This window comes from Phyllostomus hastatus, unplaced genomic scaffold, assembly GCF_019186645.2.
Source record: "Phyllostomus hastatus isolate PE091 unplaced genomic scaffold, TTU_PhHast_1.1 phas_scaffold_78, whole genome shotgun sequence".
NCBI classification, from domain to species: domain Eukaryota; kingdom Metazoa; phylum Chordata; class Mammalia; order Chiroptera; family Phyllostomidae; genus Phyllostomus; species Phyllostomus hastatus.
Genome location: NW_025334041.1, coordinates 87,356,951 through 87,372,024, shown reverse-complemented (window position 1 = coordinate 87,372,024; position 15,074 = coordinate 87,356,951). Strand labels below are relative to the sequence as shown.

The window sequence follows — 15,074 nt, the reverse complement described above, 5'->3', positions numbered from 1 at the left end:
GTTGCCCCAGACCCTTTCTCCTTTCATCCTTCCAGGATCTCCCAGCACAGGAAGGCAGGGAAGCAGGGCACTGAGCAGTGTCTGAGGGTGGAGACAGATAGCTTGCCTCTGTGGTTTTGGTCTGTGATCATCTTTCTCCCATAAGATGATGATGATGATGATGATGGTAGCCAAGCATTGTTCCAGCGTTTTTGTGTCTTGACTTATGTAATTTTCACAACAACCCTTTGTGACAGGTAGTTATCCCTTATATGGTCAGTGAGAAAACTGCAGCACACAAACAGATTAACTTACGCCCTAGGCATTCTGGCTCTAGAGTCAATGTTTGTTTGTTTGTTTGTTTGTTTGCTTATTGTCAACTCTCTTGAACAATTTCAAGAAAGCCTTTGGGCCACAGGTTCAGTGAGTATTTTGTTCCTAAGCGCAGTGATTTAGAGGTCTGGGTACAGGCGGGCTGTAGGTTCTTTCCCAGACTATTGCCCTCATCTGCTGCTTGCAAGGCCCATGGGGTGCTGGCGGTGTGGAAGGCTGTGTGTGCTGCAGGCCCCAGTCTCTGCTGAGAATTAGCTGACTCACCTTTCTTGTGAAAGGAGCTGGAAGGAATCACTTGGCTGACTCATTCTTCAGGTAAAGGGAAAGGAAAGGAAAAACATCCACGGACTGTCTGATTGGGTAAAGAGCGGGGCTGAATTGGGTAAAGAGCAGAGGGGAGAAAAAGGCCATATATTTTAAACTATTGAGAAAGTAAAAATTAATTAGACTGAGAAAGTAGAAATCTTTCCTGCCATTCATCAGGCTGAGAGGACAGGCATTAAAGCAGCTACAAAAAAACCCAAAACAAAACACAAACAGGGCTTCTCACAAGGATCTGCCTCGTCTAGAAGTTGTCCTAGAAGCCTTCATATTCACTGAGAAATCACATTCTCCAACATCTCCGGGCTCTCTTCTGTAAGGGCACTAACACCACTCCTGAGAGCTGTGCCCTCCTGTCCGACCGCCTCCCAACGCCCCCACCCCCCTCAGGTACCATGGCCTCAGGCATTAGGATTTAATCTCTGAATGTTGGTGGGAGTGTGGGGAGGTGCCACAAAAATTTAGTCTATAGAAATAACCACAGTAGAGTTACTAGATTAAGGACATTTAATGTGGATGCAGTACTTTTATTAATGTATGACCCACATTGTTGTCAATTGTCTCAATAATATCCTTGAGATGATCATTTCCCCATCCCCTTCCCGTCCAGATTCAATCCAGAGTCGCTCAATGCATTTAGTTGTCTCTTTAGTTTCCTAAAATGTGGGCCAGTTCCTCAGTCTTCCTTTGTCTTTATGACACAGACCTATTTGATGAATACGGCCAATTATTTAATGGGACGTTCCTCGATTGGGGGTTGTCTGATGTTCATGATTAAGTTCCTTCCAGAATGCTGTATCTCAGAATGCTGAGATATTGTGAACTTCTTGAGGTGTCACAGCCGAAGGCATACAATGTCCATCTGCCCCTCATTGGTCCTTGTAATATGTCCCCATCTTTGGGCGGGGGGGGGGGTGGTACTTCATTACTTTTTGGTGCAACAAAATGCATCAGTCTCGTCCTGTACCTTCTCTGCCCCAGCCCTGGAATTGGCTATTTTCAATTTTTCTATTTTCTATTTTCAATGGCTAAGTGAACCCTGATTTACTTAGTGGACCAGAATCTAGATGTCATTCTGACTCTTTACTGTCCATTTGCTCTCCATCTTGGCTCTACTTATTTCCTTGTCTATTAATTGGAATCATCCTCCTTACATGCACTTCATGCCATCATAACCATTTTTTCCATGTCATAAATGTGCGAAACATGATTTTAAACGGCTACATAGTGTTCAGTCACCATCCACCTTTACAAGTAATGCAGCATCGAGCTCCCTCAGTGTACGGTATACCTCTGGCCAAACCTCTGAATGTCTCTGATTCTTTTCTTAGACTAAATTATTAGAGGTGAAATTATGCCAGGACAACGGTGTGAGCACCATGGTTTAGGTCATTTGAGTTATTCAAGTTTAGAGGAGCAAATTTTTGTTAGGCATGGTGCTGAGGCTTGATCTGTTCTGTGGAAGGCAGCAGCACCTCAGTAGGGCTGGAAGTAGCAGGTGGAGAGGCTACCCCCAGAAGGTGTGCCATGGTAAGCAGAGGTGGAGGCAGCACGGGGCCTGGTGTGTGCAGGGGGGCTTTGAGGTGATGCGGGGCCTCCTACAGGGTCTTTATCGGGAAGGAGAAGCAGCAGAAGTGGGCTGTGGGGTCTGGTTTTCTAGTGAGCAAGGGGAGGGAGTGTGGAGGCTTCTGTTTCCTCCACTATGTGAAAGCCAGTGCTTGGGGAGCTGTGAGGGCCCAGGGAGTATCTGGGGCAGAGTCCCTTAGGCATGAACCCCCAGCACTTGCAGCTTTTCCCTTTGTCCCCTAGCTTGGCACCCTCTCTCCTCCCCTTGAGCTTGGCTTTGCCAAGCTGGCTCTGTCCCTAGGGCAGAGGGCCCAGCAGCAGGGTTGCCCGGTTTCCTTTCATTGTGTTCTAATGCCTGTGGCCTGCTTTGCACAAAGCTCTTCTTTTCCAGTGACCCTTTTCTGGGGAGTTGGCTCCTCATCCCGGGCCTCACAGCAGCTCCAGAGCTATGGGGGAAGGAGGGCCTGAGGGCAGTGAGCAGAGTTCTGTGGTGCTTGAGCCCTGCCTATGGGGAGCTGGACCTTGGGGAGGCACCGACCTTCACTCGAGAGGCCCTCAGCAAGGCAGGGTGGCTGTGGTGGTGAGGGAAGGCTGGGGCAGGGCAGGGGACCAGGCCTCCCTGCAGCCTGTGTGCTTAGTGGTGGTGGGTGGGGAGCTATGGGAAAGCTTGGAGTGGATCTCGGCATTCAGAGGAAAGGGAAAAATGGGAGGCACCTTGAAGAGAAGTTGGGATAGTTGCTGATTGCCTTAATGGCCTTTCTGGATTGATGTTAGAAAGTCCTCAGACTGGGAAAGCTGCCCTCGGGTCACCGGGCAGTGAGGCCTCATTGGTATTCACCAGCCGTGCGGGTTGTCCTGGGGACTGGGGAACAGGGCCCAACAATTGGGGTGAGGTATGGGGTGGAGCTCCCCAGTGCCTGGAGGATGGTCTACAGTGGCTGATCTCCTGTCCTCTCCCACCCCCTCCTCCAGACCTCCTTCTATGGCCGCTTCAGGCACTTCTTGGATATAATCGACCCTCGCACCCTCTTTGTCACTGAGGTAAGTCCTGGCTGTCACTGTCGTGGAGGCCCCTTGGCCTTTATACCTTGTCACTTTAGAAGACCTGGGTGCATACTTTGTGTACATTATCTCACTTCATTCGGATGTCACCACGTCCCTTCAAGGTAGATATATCTCATCATCATTTCCAACTTTAATAAAATTATTCCCAACTTCCCAAATTACATGCTCCTTACAAAAGTTTAAATAGTATGGATGTGTTTAAGTAGATCAAAAAAGTATCCTTCATACATTCTTCCTACCCAGTTCCTTTCATAGATAATTAAGGTATAATTTTCCTTTTATATAAGAACCATTCTATGAATTTTTGACAAACACATTCAGACATGAAGTCACCTACGCAAAACAATGTGGAACATTTCTGTCACCCTAAAATGTTCTCTGATGCCCGCTGGTAGTCGAGTGGGTGCCCAGCCCCTGGCAACCGCTCGCCTGCTTTCTGTCCCTACTGTCTTGCTGTTTCCAGAATGTCACATAAATGGAGCACAACATTTCCTTCGCATAATGCTTCTGAGAGTCGTCCGTGTCGTTGCGTGTGTCAGTGCTGCAGCCCGTCTGGTGGCTGAGCAGTGTCCCTTCGAGAGGATATTCCAGATCTGTGCGCCCACCCACTTGCTGATGAACACCTGGGCTGTCTCCAGTTTTTGGCCATTGTAAATAAAACCACTATGAGCAGTCTTTGTGTGGATGTATGCTTTCATTTCTATGAGTAAATGTTTAGGAATGGGGTCGCTGGCTCACATGTAAGTGTGGTAAGTGTATGTCGAGCTCCGCAGGAAACCGACGAGCTGTTGTCCGGCGTGGCTCCACAGTTTACACTCCTATCCTTGATATTCCAGTCGCTCTCCATCCTCACCAACATTTGGTATTGTCAAATCTAAACGAATTAAGTTTACTTTAGCTACCCCCAGAGGTGTGTCCTTGTAGCTTTTGTGTGTGTGTTTACAAATGTGTGTAGGAATGCATTCAAAATAGCAAAGATTTATTAAGCACTTACTGTGAGCAAGGCAGTGTTGTAAGCATTTAAATGCATCAGCTCGTCAGATGAACTCCAAGGAACCCGTGAGGGAGATACTACTACAAGCTGCATTTTACAGATGAGGGAACAGACAAGTTGAGTCTCATGTGCACGGTGCTGGCCAGTGATGGAGCGAGGGTATGAACCCAGGTAAGCTTGTCTTCAGAACCCTTATTCTTAGCTGATTTGCTTTCTTGCTCAGGTAGCTGAGTTCAGAGAACTCTCTCAAGATTACCTGGTGGGCAGAGGGCCTGAGTTCCTGCCCTGGGCTGCAAACCCCGAGGCAAGTCACTGGGCCTGTTAGTGGGCTCTCTGAGTGAACAGCTCTTCCCTGCACGTCTCCCCTGTGCTGAGCACTGCTTTGGCCCAGAGTTGATCAGCTCTGGGAGGGAAAGGCCTTGGTGGAAAGAAGCAAAAGGCCTGCTGGGCACCTGGGCAGACCGCACTCCCCACTGTGCCTGAGGGAGCAGCCCAGTAATGTGAAATGTGGGAATTAATCTGACAAGGGGAAAAATTCCCCAGGGGGGATTCCCCAGTGGTAATTGGATAAGCAGCCGAGGGAGGGCTCAGGCATTTTACTGGCTGGCCCTACCTGGCCCTCTGGGCCGCTGCCTCCTGAGGGCAAGGCCGCCTACATCCCTGCTCTGACTGGATTCTCCTAAGGGGCTGCCAATGTGATCACATAAAAATTTGGAAGAACATTAAACTAGAGAAACTACTTGCCTAGCCTTTATTATGTGTCTTTCTAGAAAGTTTCAAAATGAGCAAAACTAGATACAGTTGTCACATAAGTCCCCACATAAATGCCACCTGCTTGATGGAAAGGTCAGCAGAGGCCAGTGCTGCACTCAGAGGGTAGAGGTGCTAATGGTGGACTTTGAGGTGCTGAGAGATGACAGAGGGAGACTAGGGAGGTGGGAGGTGTTCGGTGCTGCCCGGATTACCACCAGCTGGCAGGGGCTTTGGGGATGGATGGGCAGCTAGGGGTGACCTGCTGCCTGTGCCAGGGCCTCCCACCCCCCCTCCAGCCCACCCCTTTCTCACTCCCAGACCACTTCATTTTACTGCCCTGCCCCTGCACCATGTCCTCTTCAACTCTTGTATTTTGAAAGGCCCCAATATTCCCATACCTCACTCAGCCATTTGGATCTAAATACCATTAAAGTACAAAAGCCTCATACTTTGCTATTAATTGAAGTGTCAAAGCAACTGAACTATTTACTAACTTGAAAATAAAACCAATGCAACAGTAGTTTTAGAATATTTTTCAGGCTTCACATGTTCCCTCCCTTCATCTAAGACTATGATAAATTTCCCAGAAAAATCTTCACCTTTCCCCTGGCACTACCCTCTCTGCCAACACACACCCCAGGTGGGGCTGTTTCCAGCATTGCCTGCTGGCTTTTTGGGAAGCATCTGCCCACAGATCTGCCAGTCCCTGAAAACTCTGGAAGGGCCCTGAGAGGGGCCTTCAGGCCCTCACTGGTTCTCACTCAGGCAGGGGGCTTAGCAAGGCCATCTACATGAACAGAAGGAGAAAATCAGAGGCACCGAGAGGAAAAGGGTTCTCAGCTGAGTCCCTCCCCCATGGGCTGAGGCCCTGCCAGGAGGATCAGCCTCCTGCTTCTGCTGGGCTCACAGACCACAGTTCCTATCCACACAACACAGTTTCTCTCCCAGGGCCCTTGGCCGGTGTCCTGGTAGTGAGTGTGGGACTGGTCTGTTTGCCTGTGAGGGTGGGAGCTGAGTGGAGGGTGTGACGGGGTGGCTCTGGAAACCAGAGTTTCCCGAGGTGAACAGGTCCTGGGCAGCTTCAGCCATCTGGTGACCTGGTTCTGAGGGGCCAGGAGCTGAATTAACAGAGAGACTCATGTTGAGAGAGTTTTGCAGCTACTTGTTTGCAATTTATAACTGACCAAGCTTTAAAAAGATTCCAACTCTTGTATGTGTAATGAGGTGGAGGAAATTCAATTCGCTGTGATTTCTCTTAGGAAGAAGGCTGCCTTTGTTTTGTGAGCGTCTTGAGAAAGGCTTTGGAGGGGAGGCTGGTCCACTTGACAGAGGGAGGAATTGTGCTTTGACCCTAAGAGAAAGGGAAGGGAGAAGGAAGAAAAAGGAAGAGGAGTGGGAAGGAGAGCAGGTAGCTGGGTGAGCGGACAGGCCAGTGCCGGGGCCATTCTGAGTTGGGCCGTGCCTGTGTGCTTTGGTGGTTGCTGACATAGCATAGTGCTGCCCCCACCGCATTATTCCTGGGAAGTTGTCAGCGAGGTCTTCTTGGCTCATGAAATGCCTGCCAGAGCAGACTCTTTGAGGGGATCTTGGGGGGGGGGTCTCCATGAGGGAGCAGAATGTGTGGGGTCAGGCCTGAGGAAGGAAACCACCCGGAACTGGCAGGAGCCCAGCTTTGACCTTCCGCTTAGTCCTGGAATTCCATCTAGAGCTCTGAGGCCAGCTGACGTCTAAGCTACTCTTCTTTATGGACTGAGAATGAAAGGGATTTGCTCTTCTGAACTCAGTAATTATGTAAGGGAATGACTGGTTGATAGACTGTCATCCTGAAGGGCACAGGAAACTAACTGAAATAGTGTCAATAACACCATCTCAATGGTAGTATTGGTGTAGTAATTTGAAACCATTTGAGGTATGCTGTAGGATGGAACAAATAACACTGATGCTGGGAATCGGGATTCTAACCATGGGAATGGAGAAGACACAAATAGGAAGTAGGGAAAAGGCAAAGAACTATGTGATGTTGTATTTGAATTGGGGGTATCAATATGAACTCGATTTACACACACACACACACATTTCCCAGTTTCCTAGCTCTGTTACACCTAGTAACAATGTATCACTATCCACATGTGGGGCAAAGAGAATTGTCACATATAGTGAGAAAGTGCTCAGAGACATAGGAAATGGCTTGAAGGGCAACCAACTGGTCACATTTGGGACAATTTGAACATTATGAAGATTAAGAACAATAGATAATAAGACATTGAGTAATAATGCAACTGAAACACAGATTCAGCTGCCTGCTACATCGAAAGCCAAAAGGTGCAGGTGCAAAAGGAAAGGTTTATTTAGGTGCCACAACCCGGGAGACTGGTGGACTTCTATCTCAAAGACCTTCCCCACTTCGTGCTCAAGCAGTTCTTACAGGAATAGGGATGGGAAAAGAGGGCTTTTTTTTCCTATTGAATTATCTTACTAGCTTTTGGTGTGCTGGGGTCCTATCCATTCATCTTTCTAGCTTTTGGCTCTTAGGGCCCTGTCTGATCTTTCTAGCTTTTGGTGCGCTCCTCTTGGCCAATGGGGGACACTCCCCAGCTCTCTCTGGCTGCCCAATAATAATAATAATAATAATAATTCCATGAGTCCATAGCAATACTAAAAATGTGAGAGAAGGAAGCTCTTCTTTGCAGAAGAGTGTCAGCTAATAAACGTAGAAGGAAATAACCATTGTGTAATCCTCAGTGAAACAACTGATTCCAACCAGGATCACTGATGGATGCCAATTCCATAGTGCAAAGGATTATTGGGGAACAGGGTGTTCGTAAGTTCTCGGATCAGGTCTCACCCCGAAGATTATTTAGTGATTACAAAGGGGAAAGGTTACCATTACTATGGGTTGGAGAACACCCCTTTAACCAGGGGACCAAGCTTAGCATCAGTAACAATGAAAGAAACTGATGTTATATGCCTCCTGATGTGATGTGATTCTGGCACTGTCCCTAAATAAAGGGAAATATGTGAAAGTCTAAAGAAGAAAATAAAAACTGCTGGTTATCCTACTTGCCATTAACATTTTGATATATATTTATGTACAAATTAGGATGTTTACATAATATGCATATATGTAGTTCTATAGATGTATAATCATATGTGATGTATGGTATACATACATAAATGTATACATGATACATACTCTTTTTTCCATATAGCATATCATGAGCATTAAATGTGGTTTCAAAGTGTGTTTAATAACTGCATAGTAGTCCACCATGTAGTTATTCTAATTTGTTTAATCCTTTTCTCTATTGTTAACCATTTGGGTGGTTTCAAGTCTTTTGCCATCATAAATAATACTGCAGTAAATATCTTTGTACATAGGTCTTCCCCGTCTTCTCCTTTGTTTCCTTTGGATACACTCCCAGAAGTGGGATTTCTTCATGAAAGGCATCTTAAGGCCGCTGAGCAGGTCACCCTGCACATCGTGCCGGCCTGCACCAGGGCTGTGTCAGCATCCGTCTCTCAACAGCAGTGAGCGAGGGTGTCCGTTTAAATGCATTCTGGGCAAAAGTGACATTCTAATTTTAAAAATCTTTAATGGAATTTTTAATAAAAAATACCTAAATGTCAGCACCTTTGTACACTTAAAGTCTTTCCCATCTGCATACATTTCTGGCATACTTATTACCTTGAACATAGACTTTTTGTTTGCTTCTTTTCATTCATTTCCTAGTCTTTATAACTTTTTAAAGTCAAGTCTTATAAATACCATTACTATGAGACTTTTGCATGTAACAGATAGGTTGTTTCCTATCTCTCATGATCCTGCAAAAAACAAAACAAAATAGTCTCAGGTGTGTCACTTTTCATCTGTGCTAATTTTTTTTTTTTTAAGAATAAATTCCTAAGAGTAGGATATCCTGGCTGGAGGTCATGATTGTTTTTCTAGTTCTTGGGATGGCCGGACAGATTTGTTTCCTAAAGGGTTGTACTACCCACCACGCTGCCAGAATCACACTGGTTCCCTCACATAGGCCCCCTGATGGTGACCAGAGGTCAGACACGAGGGAAGCCGAGCCTCTGCCATGTGTCCCCGCTTTCCTCGTCTGTTGGGCCTCCCAGAGCGAGGCTGGTGGCTGATGGGAGCCGAGCCAGACAGCCCTGCAGGTCCCAGGGCTGCTGGGAGGGAGCAAGAGGGGCTTAGGAAGGCCCAGGGAAGACGAGAGCAGGGCTTGGCACTCTGCATGCACGTAAATCGTTAGCTGTGGCCCACAGGTCCCACCAGCAGGGGCCACGATGGGAATGGATTGAGCCAGGATTGCAGACAAGGTGAGGACGCATGGCCTGTACGTGGCAGGGGCAAGGCTGGCCCAGGTGAGGACGCTCAGATAGCTGCTGAGCAGTTAACGTGATGTGGCATAACCTGCTGTCCCCCCTGCCAGCCAGCCATCCTGCACCCCCCGCCCCGCTGTCAGCTCATTCTCTCCGACACGTGACACTGCCCTTTCTTTTCTGCAAGCTTGGGGATTCTGGATGCTTTGCCTTAAATGCTCATGTTTCCATTGTACTCTTTCCCTAAACACGCTCTCCCGTTTCTCTGTGTCAGGCTCGCCTCAGCTTTGAATAAGAGTGAATCTCGAAGGACCTTCTGTTTCTTACCTGGGGCACCCACCCCAATAGGCATCAGCTTTGGGTGCAGGCCTTGCTGCAGTTTCTTTGTGAGACTGCCCTCCTCTCAATTATTGTCATGAGGGCACAAGGTTCTTCCATGCTGACGTCTCATGGAAATGGCCCAGGACTGGGATGGAATGGGCTTCCAGGGGCCAACCACCCACTCTGTGACTCTGGGCATAGAAATGCCCTTTGTGTCTGGCCCCTATTGTCTCAGAAAGGGGGATGGCTTAGATGGTTCTGTGATAGATACACACACACACACACACACACACACACACACACAGCATTTGTATTCGTGTCCTGTGTATATGAACAAGGCATAGTCACTTGGAATCTGAGTCTGTAAAACCAGCATCATCATCAACGGAATTGGGAACCTGCTCCCTAACCCTGACCTTACCCTTGGCCTCTCACCCCAGAATCCTCAGTCATTCATTTTGGTTAAATGTGCATTCTGTGTGGCTCCATGTTGGTGATGGTTGGGGTGGGCACGCCCTGTGGTCCTGCAGAGATACCTAAAACCAGCCCCCTGCTCCCTGCACTTTTCAATCTCTGACATAACGAAAGCACAAAACAGGTCAGGAGGTGGGAACATGCAGGTACCACTCAGAGAATGGGTGGGCTCCTTTACCAGAAGGAGGGTGAAATATTTCTGGGTGCTACTCACATCCTGGCCAGTCCTATGTTTAATATATTAAATATTATTATGATAAGTGAAATATTTACGAGTATATCAGTTTGTCATCCTCTCTTAACCAAGCAGGCATTATACTGTCTGCATTTAGTTTGGGTGTGTGTTATGATGCCCCGCCTTCCCCCACAAAAAGATTAGTTTTGCTTCTGATGACTCTCCCCAGCTTTCCTTTTCTGTGCCCTTCCCTTCCTGTGTCCCTCTGTCCCCATTCCTGTCTAGCCTGGTCTCCTGCCCTCTCTGTCCATCCCCCGAACATGCCACACCTGCCCCCTTGCTTCCTTCTTCTTCCCCTCAGGGACTTGGGGCCCAGATTCTGCTCTCTTCTAATTCTCTGCCCCTGGAGCAGACCTCCCAGGTGCCAGCATTTCCAGAGGGACCTTCTGAAGGCCATGCCCCTGTCAAATGCAAGGAGACACCTCTCAGTGGCACTTTTTGGCAGGTGAGCTAGGGGCAGGCAGGCTGGTGATGGAGTCTGGGAAGCAGCAACCCAGCCAGCCGTCCATGCCCCTGGCTCCCGGGAGCTCCAGAGAAGAGTGCCCACCCCGCCCCCGTCTTGTCTCCAGCCAGCTGGGCCCCGCATCATCTTCGCATTCAGGGCCTGGCTGCCTAGTCCTGGTTGAACAGACTTTCTGCAAAGTTCACCCTCCCACTGACTTCCAGTTTTCCCCACCTCTCACATGTCCAGGGCTTTTCTGCCAAGCCTTACAATGCATCAGGGTGAGAGGGGGTTGACCCCCCTCTTATCCCTCTTCTCTGTGGGGAGACCAGTCCCCAGAACAGCCAGCCCTCAGGGGCCACTCCAGACAAGTGGCCTAGGCACTTCCCCGCCCCAGAGGGTAGCCTGGAGCCCCAGCCCTTCAGCCTCTGACGGAGGTGGACCAGCTGAGGGTTAGTAAGGCCCAGAGGCAGAAAAACCTGTGTTGGCTTTTTTCAGTCCTGGATACTCAGCTTTGTCTTCCGGAACTTTGGATTTAATTTTCCCTCAACCCATGCCAAGATCAGGACTCTTGGGAACTTGTTCTTGTGGCAGGAGGCCCCCCTTTGATGACCGAGTCAAACTAGATGGAAACTGGCCAGGTTGTTACAGGAACTCGGAAGAATCAATCCCTGGGGTGGGGAAACGATGAGAACACGGGCATTTGCCATGCAGCGTGGAGAGTAGAGCGTGCACCATCCCACGGCAGGTGCTGCCCTTGAGAGAGGAAGCAGGCAGCCTGGGGGTGGGGAGCTTGCCGTGCCACTGGGCAGCTTTAGGGGTGTTGGGGGTACAGAGAAAGCGTTTGACTAAATTCTTGACTCAAATGCCAAACTGCTCGCTTTCTGTGTGACTTTAAGGCATTAAAACAACAGTCAACGTGAAAAACAAATGTATTAAGTCTAGAAGAAAAATCACCCTCACTTTTGCAATGGTTATTTCAATGTTATGTTTAGAGGTGATTTAAAATTGTATTTTGTGCTTCTCTGTTTTTTTTTCTGTTTGTTTTGTTTTTCTTCTGACATTCTCTCTCACCAGCATGGATTTATTGGAGGGGGAAACCCTAAAAACACAAAACTACCTCCAGTTTGGAAACCAACTCCGGGAAGGCACTCTGGAATTTTGGAATTGATGTGCGTACATTTGAAGGCAGGACAGTACTTTCCAGCAGTCAGGTTCTCCCAAGCAAGTTTCTCTGGCCCCTAATGCCCTGGGGTAGGCCAGCTGTGGCCACAGGTAGTTCACACACAAGCCTGATGGGTGGGTGGCAGCCTGGCTGGCTTGTCCGGGCTGGCAGTGATCCCTGCTGTTACAGCACAGGACATGGCTGTTCGTTTTTCATCCTATGAGAACACCCTGCCAGCTGGCTCAGCGAATGCGCTGCCTACCCCACTGGGGACCCTTCCTGGTGCTGCCCCCTGCCTTTAGAGCCAGGCATTTAGACCAAGGTTTCTGCACTCTCGTCCTTGTCAAAAGGGGACCGGCAGCTTCAGTGGGTTTTTTTGCCCATGCTGGGCATCCCTGATGTCTGGGTCTGTCACCTGACCTTGGCATAGGCTGCCTTCTATCACTGTTGTCTGTTTATTGCTAATTTTTTGAAGTACCACAACATACATACAGTAAATTGTACATGTCCTAAATTTATTGCTTGTGGACTTTGACATAATGTTTATACTCATGTAACCACCACTAGTAATGGACATTCCCATTTGCATTACTTGGGAGGGTTCCCTCAGGCCCTTTTTAGTCAGTACCCCACGAGGTTGACACCATAATGACCTCTACCACTATAGGTGAGTTTTGAGTTTTTTAAAACTTTATATACTATACTCTTTTGCATCTGACTTCTTTTGCTTATCATTATGCATATTAGCTGTCTACTGCTATGTAAGAAATCACCCCAAAATACAGTGGCTTAGAGGAACAACAGCCAATTCTTTTGCTCACTGATCTTCAGTTTGGGCAGGGCATAGAGGGTATGGTTCGTCCGTACTCCATTCAGCATCAGCCAGGGTGGCTTGACTAAGGGCTGGAAGGTCCGTTTCAAGACAGCTCACCTGCATGGTGGGCAAGGTGGTGCTGACCGTCAGTTGGTGGCTCAGCTGGGGCTGTAGGCTAGGCCCTCAGTGGCTGTCCCTGTGGGTGCCTACCTAGGGCTCTTGGGATGCCTTATAGTGTGACGACTGCATTCTGAAAAAGGGGAATTCTCTTTGTCCCAAGAGAACCAAGCAGCGCAGCAAGGCATTTTTATGACCTAACCTCAGAGGGCACATATCCTCACCTTGGCCAAACTCTGTTCATGTAGACAGTTATGAAAGCCTCCCCTGGATCAAGAGGAAGGGACATAGACTCTACCTCTGGATGCGGATGGAGAAGGTTCTAGAAGAGCATGGAGAATGGGAGACATAGGGGTCACTATCTTTGGAAAACACACTCTGCCACATTATGTTTGCAAGTTCATCCACTTTGTAACACGTATTTGTAATTTGCTTTTCAAAATTGCTGTATAATAAATCATCGTGGCCATAAACTAATTTATTCAGTCTATTATTGACATTTGAATTGCTTGTAGTTTTGGGCTATCTGAATAGTGCTGCTGTGAATATTATACAGATGTGTTGGTGGACAGAGATGCTTTCTACCACTGTTGCCATCTCTTCAGCTTCTGAGACTTAAACAACCATACAGTTCTGTCCCCTTTTATTTTCTCTCTTTCCCCATCAGTTATTGTAGCCACGTGTACTTTAGTATGGAATTCTCTGCTAGTGTTTTTAAAATGTTGCTAAGAAATTATATCAGTGCTGTATGAATATGTTCTCGTTAGAAAAATCGTCAGTATCACAGTTGCGGTGAACATTCCTTATGAAACCCCCGAGCCCGCCCCTGCTCCCCCCCCCCCCCCACGCCTGCCACATCAGGCCCTTCCCTCCTCCCCCAAGCAACCCTCACCTGTGCACTGGGTCTCCTTCTAGAGCTCCTTCTGATGCATTCACACACATACACACTCTCATAGAAAATACTGTTTTCTCTGTGTGCGTGGGTATAACAGGGAATAAACACTTTATACTACGCTGACTTACCATGAAACGGAATTAGAATAAAATGTGCTAACACACCCATAGAAGATTCATGTATGGAAAGTTTCCTTAGAAGTATTCTGTAGACGTCTGCAGTTGCAGCTCCTGCTTAACAAAGGAATGACCCCAAGAAACAGCAGTGACTCGCATCAGAGCCAGCAGAAGCATGGCCTGCGCGTCCTGTTCCCCGACATCGGCAGTGAAGCTGCAGACAGAGCACGTGAGAGAGAACACTGAAACCCCCAAGAGCGGATCGGAGAACGTGCACGTCTCGGAAATCCCTTCGTTCCCCTCTTCCCTGAGTTCTCCCACATGAACCACCCAGGACACCCGAGATGCTGAGATGGACTTTGAGAAGAGAGTCCCCCACCTTCCAGGTTGCTGTCACCTAAATAAAACAGCTTTCCTTAACATCAACACCAGTCTCCTGAGTACCGGCTTTTGAAGCGGAGGGCAGAGGGCAGCCAGACCGGTGTTCAGTTACACGGGTTTGGGTTGGTAGGACAAGTAACGTCATACAGCTCTGCCATTTGCTTTCTCACTCAAAAAATACCTTGGAGGTAATGCCATGGAGTTCCATATAGATCTATCTCAGTTTTTAAACTGCTGAATAATGTTTCATAGTGTAATCATACCCCTGCCATTTAGCTGTTTCCCTATGAAAGGATTTTAGGTTGCATCCTTCTTTGTTGTGTGGCCTGGGTCCCAGGAACTGGAGGGCAGGCTTGCGCACTGTGATGATGTCAGCACTTGATGAGTAGAGATGCACTCCTGCAAGGGAAGGAGTTGCCGGAGCCCTGGATCTGTGTCCCTCAACGTCCCTTTTCTCTTCCCTGCAGAGACGTCTCAGAGAGGCTGTACAGCTGCTGGAGGACTATAAGCACGGGACCCTGCACCCAGGGGTCACCAATGAACAGGTAACTCACTGCAGGTGGAGAAGGAAGGGGGGTAACGCTTTCCCTGCAGCCAAGACCATGTCTTTTTCCTTCATTAACCACTTCTCTGGCTACATACCCCTGTGGACTAACAGCTTTTGTACAAGGTACTCAGGTCTCCCGGTACCCCGGGTCTGGTGGGAAGCATGAGGCTGATGAGGTCGGAGAGACCCAAAGGCAGTAGTTTGCTAGAGGCGATGTGCGTATACCT

General features: G+C 48.3%; 1 protein-coding gene across 3 annotated transcripts in view; it reads left to right on the top strand.

Annotated features, from left to right (window-relative positions):
• Positions 1 to 15,074, top strand: part of SFXN5 (sideroflexin 5) — a 102,943-nt gene that overhangs the window by 3,096 nt on the left and 84,773 nt on the right. For all 3 annotated transcript variants that reach the window (XM_045827625.1, XM_045827624.1, XM_045827623.1), the window contains exons 2-3: positions 3,172 to 3,240; positions 14,768 to 14,845. In XM_045827625.1, the coding sequence (XP_045683581.1) occupies positions 3,172 to 3,240; positions 14,768 to 14,845 (147 nt within the window). The remainder of the gene's footprint in view (positions 1 to 3,171; positions 3,241 to 14,767; positions 14,846 to 15,074) is intronic.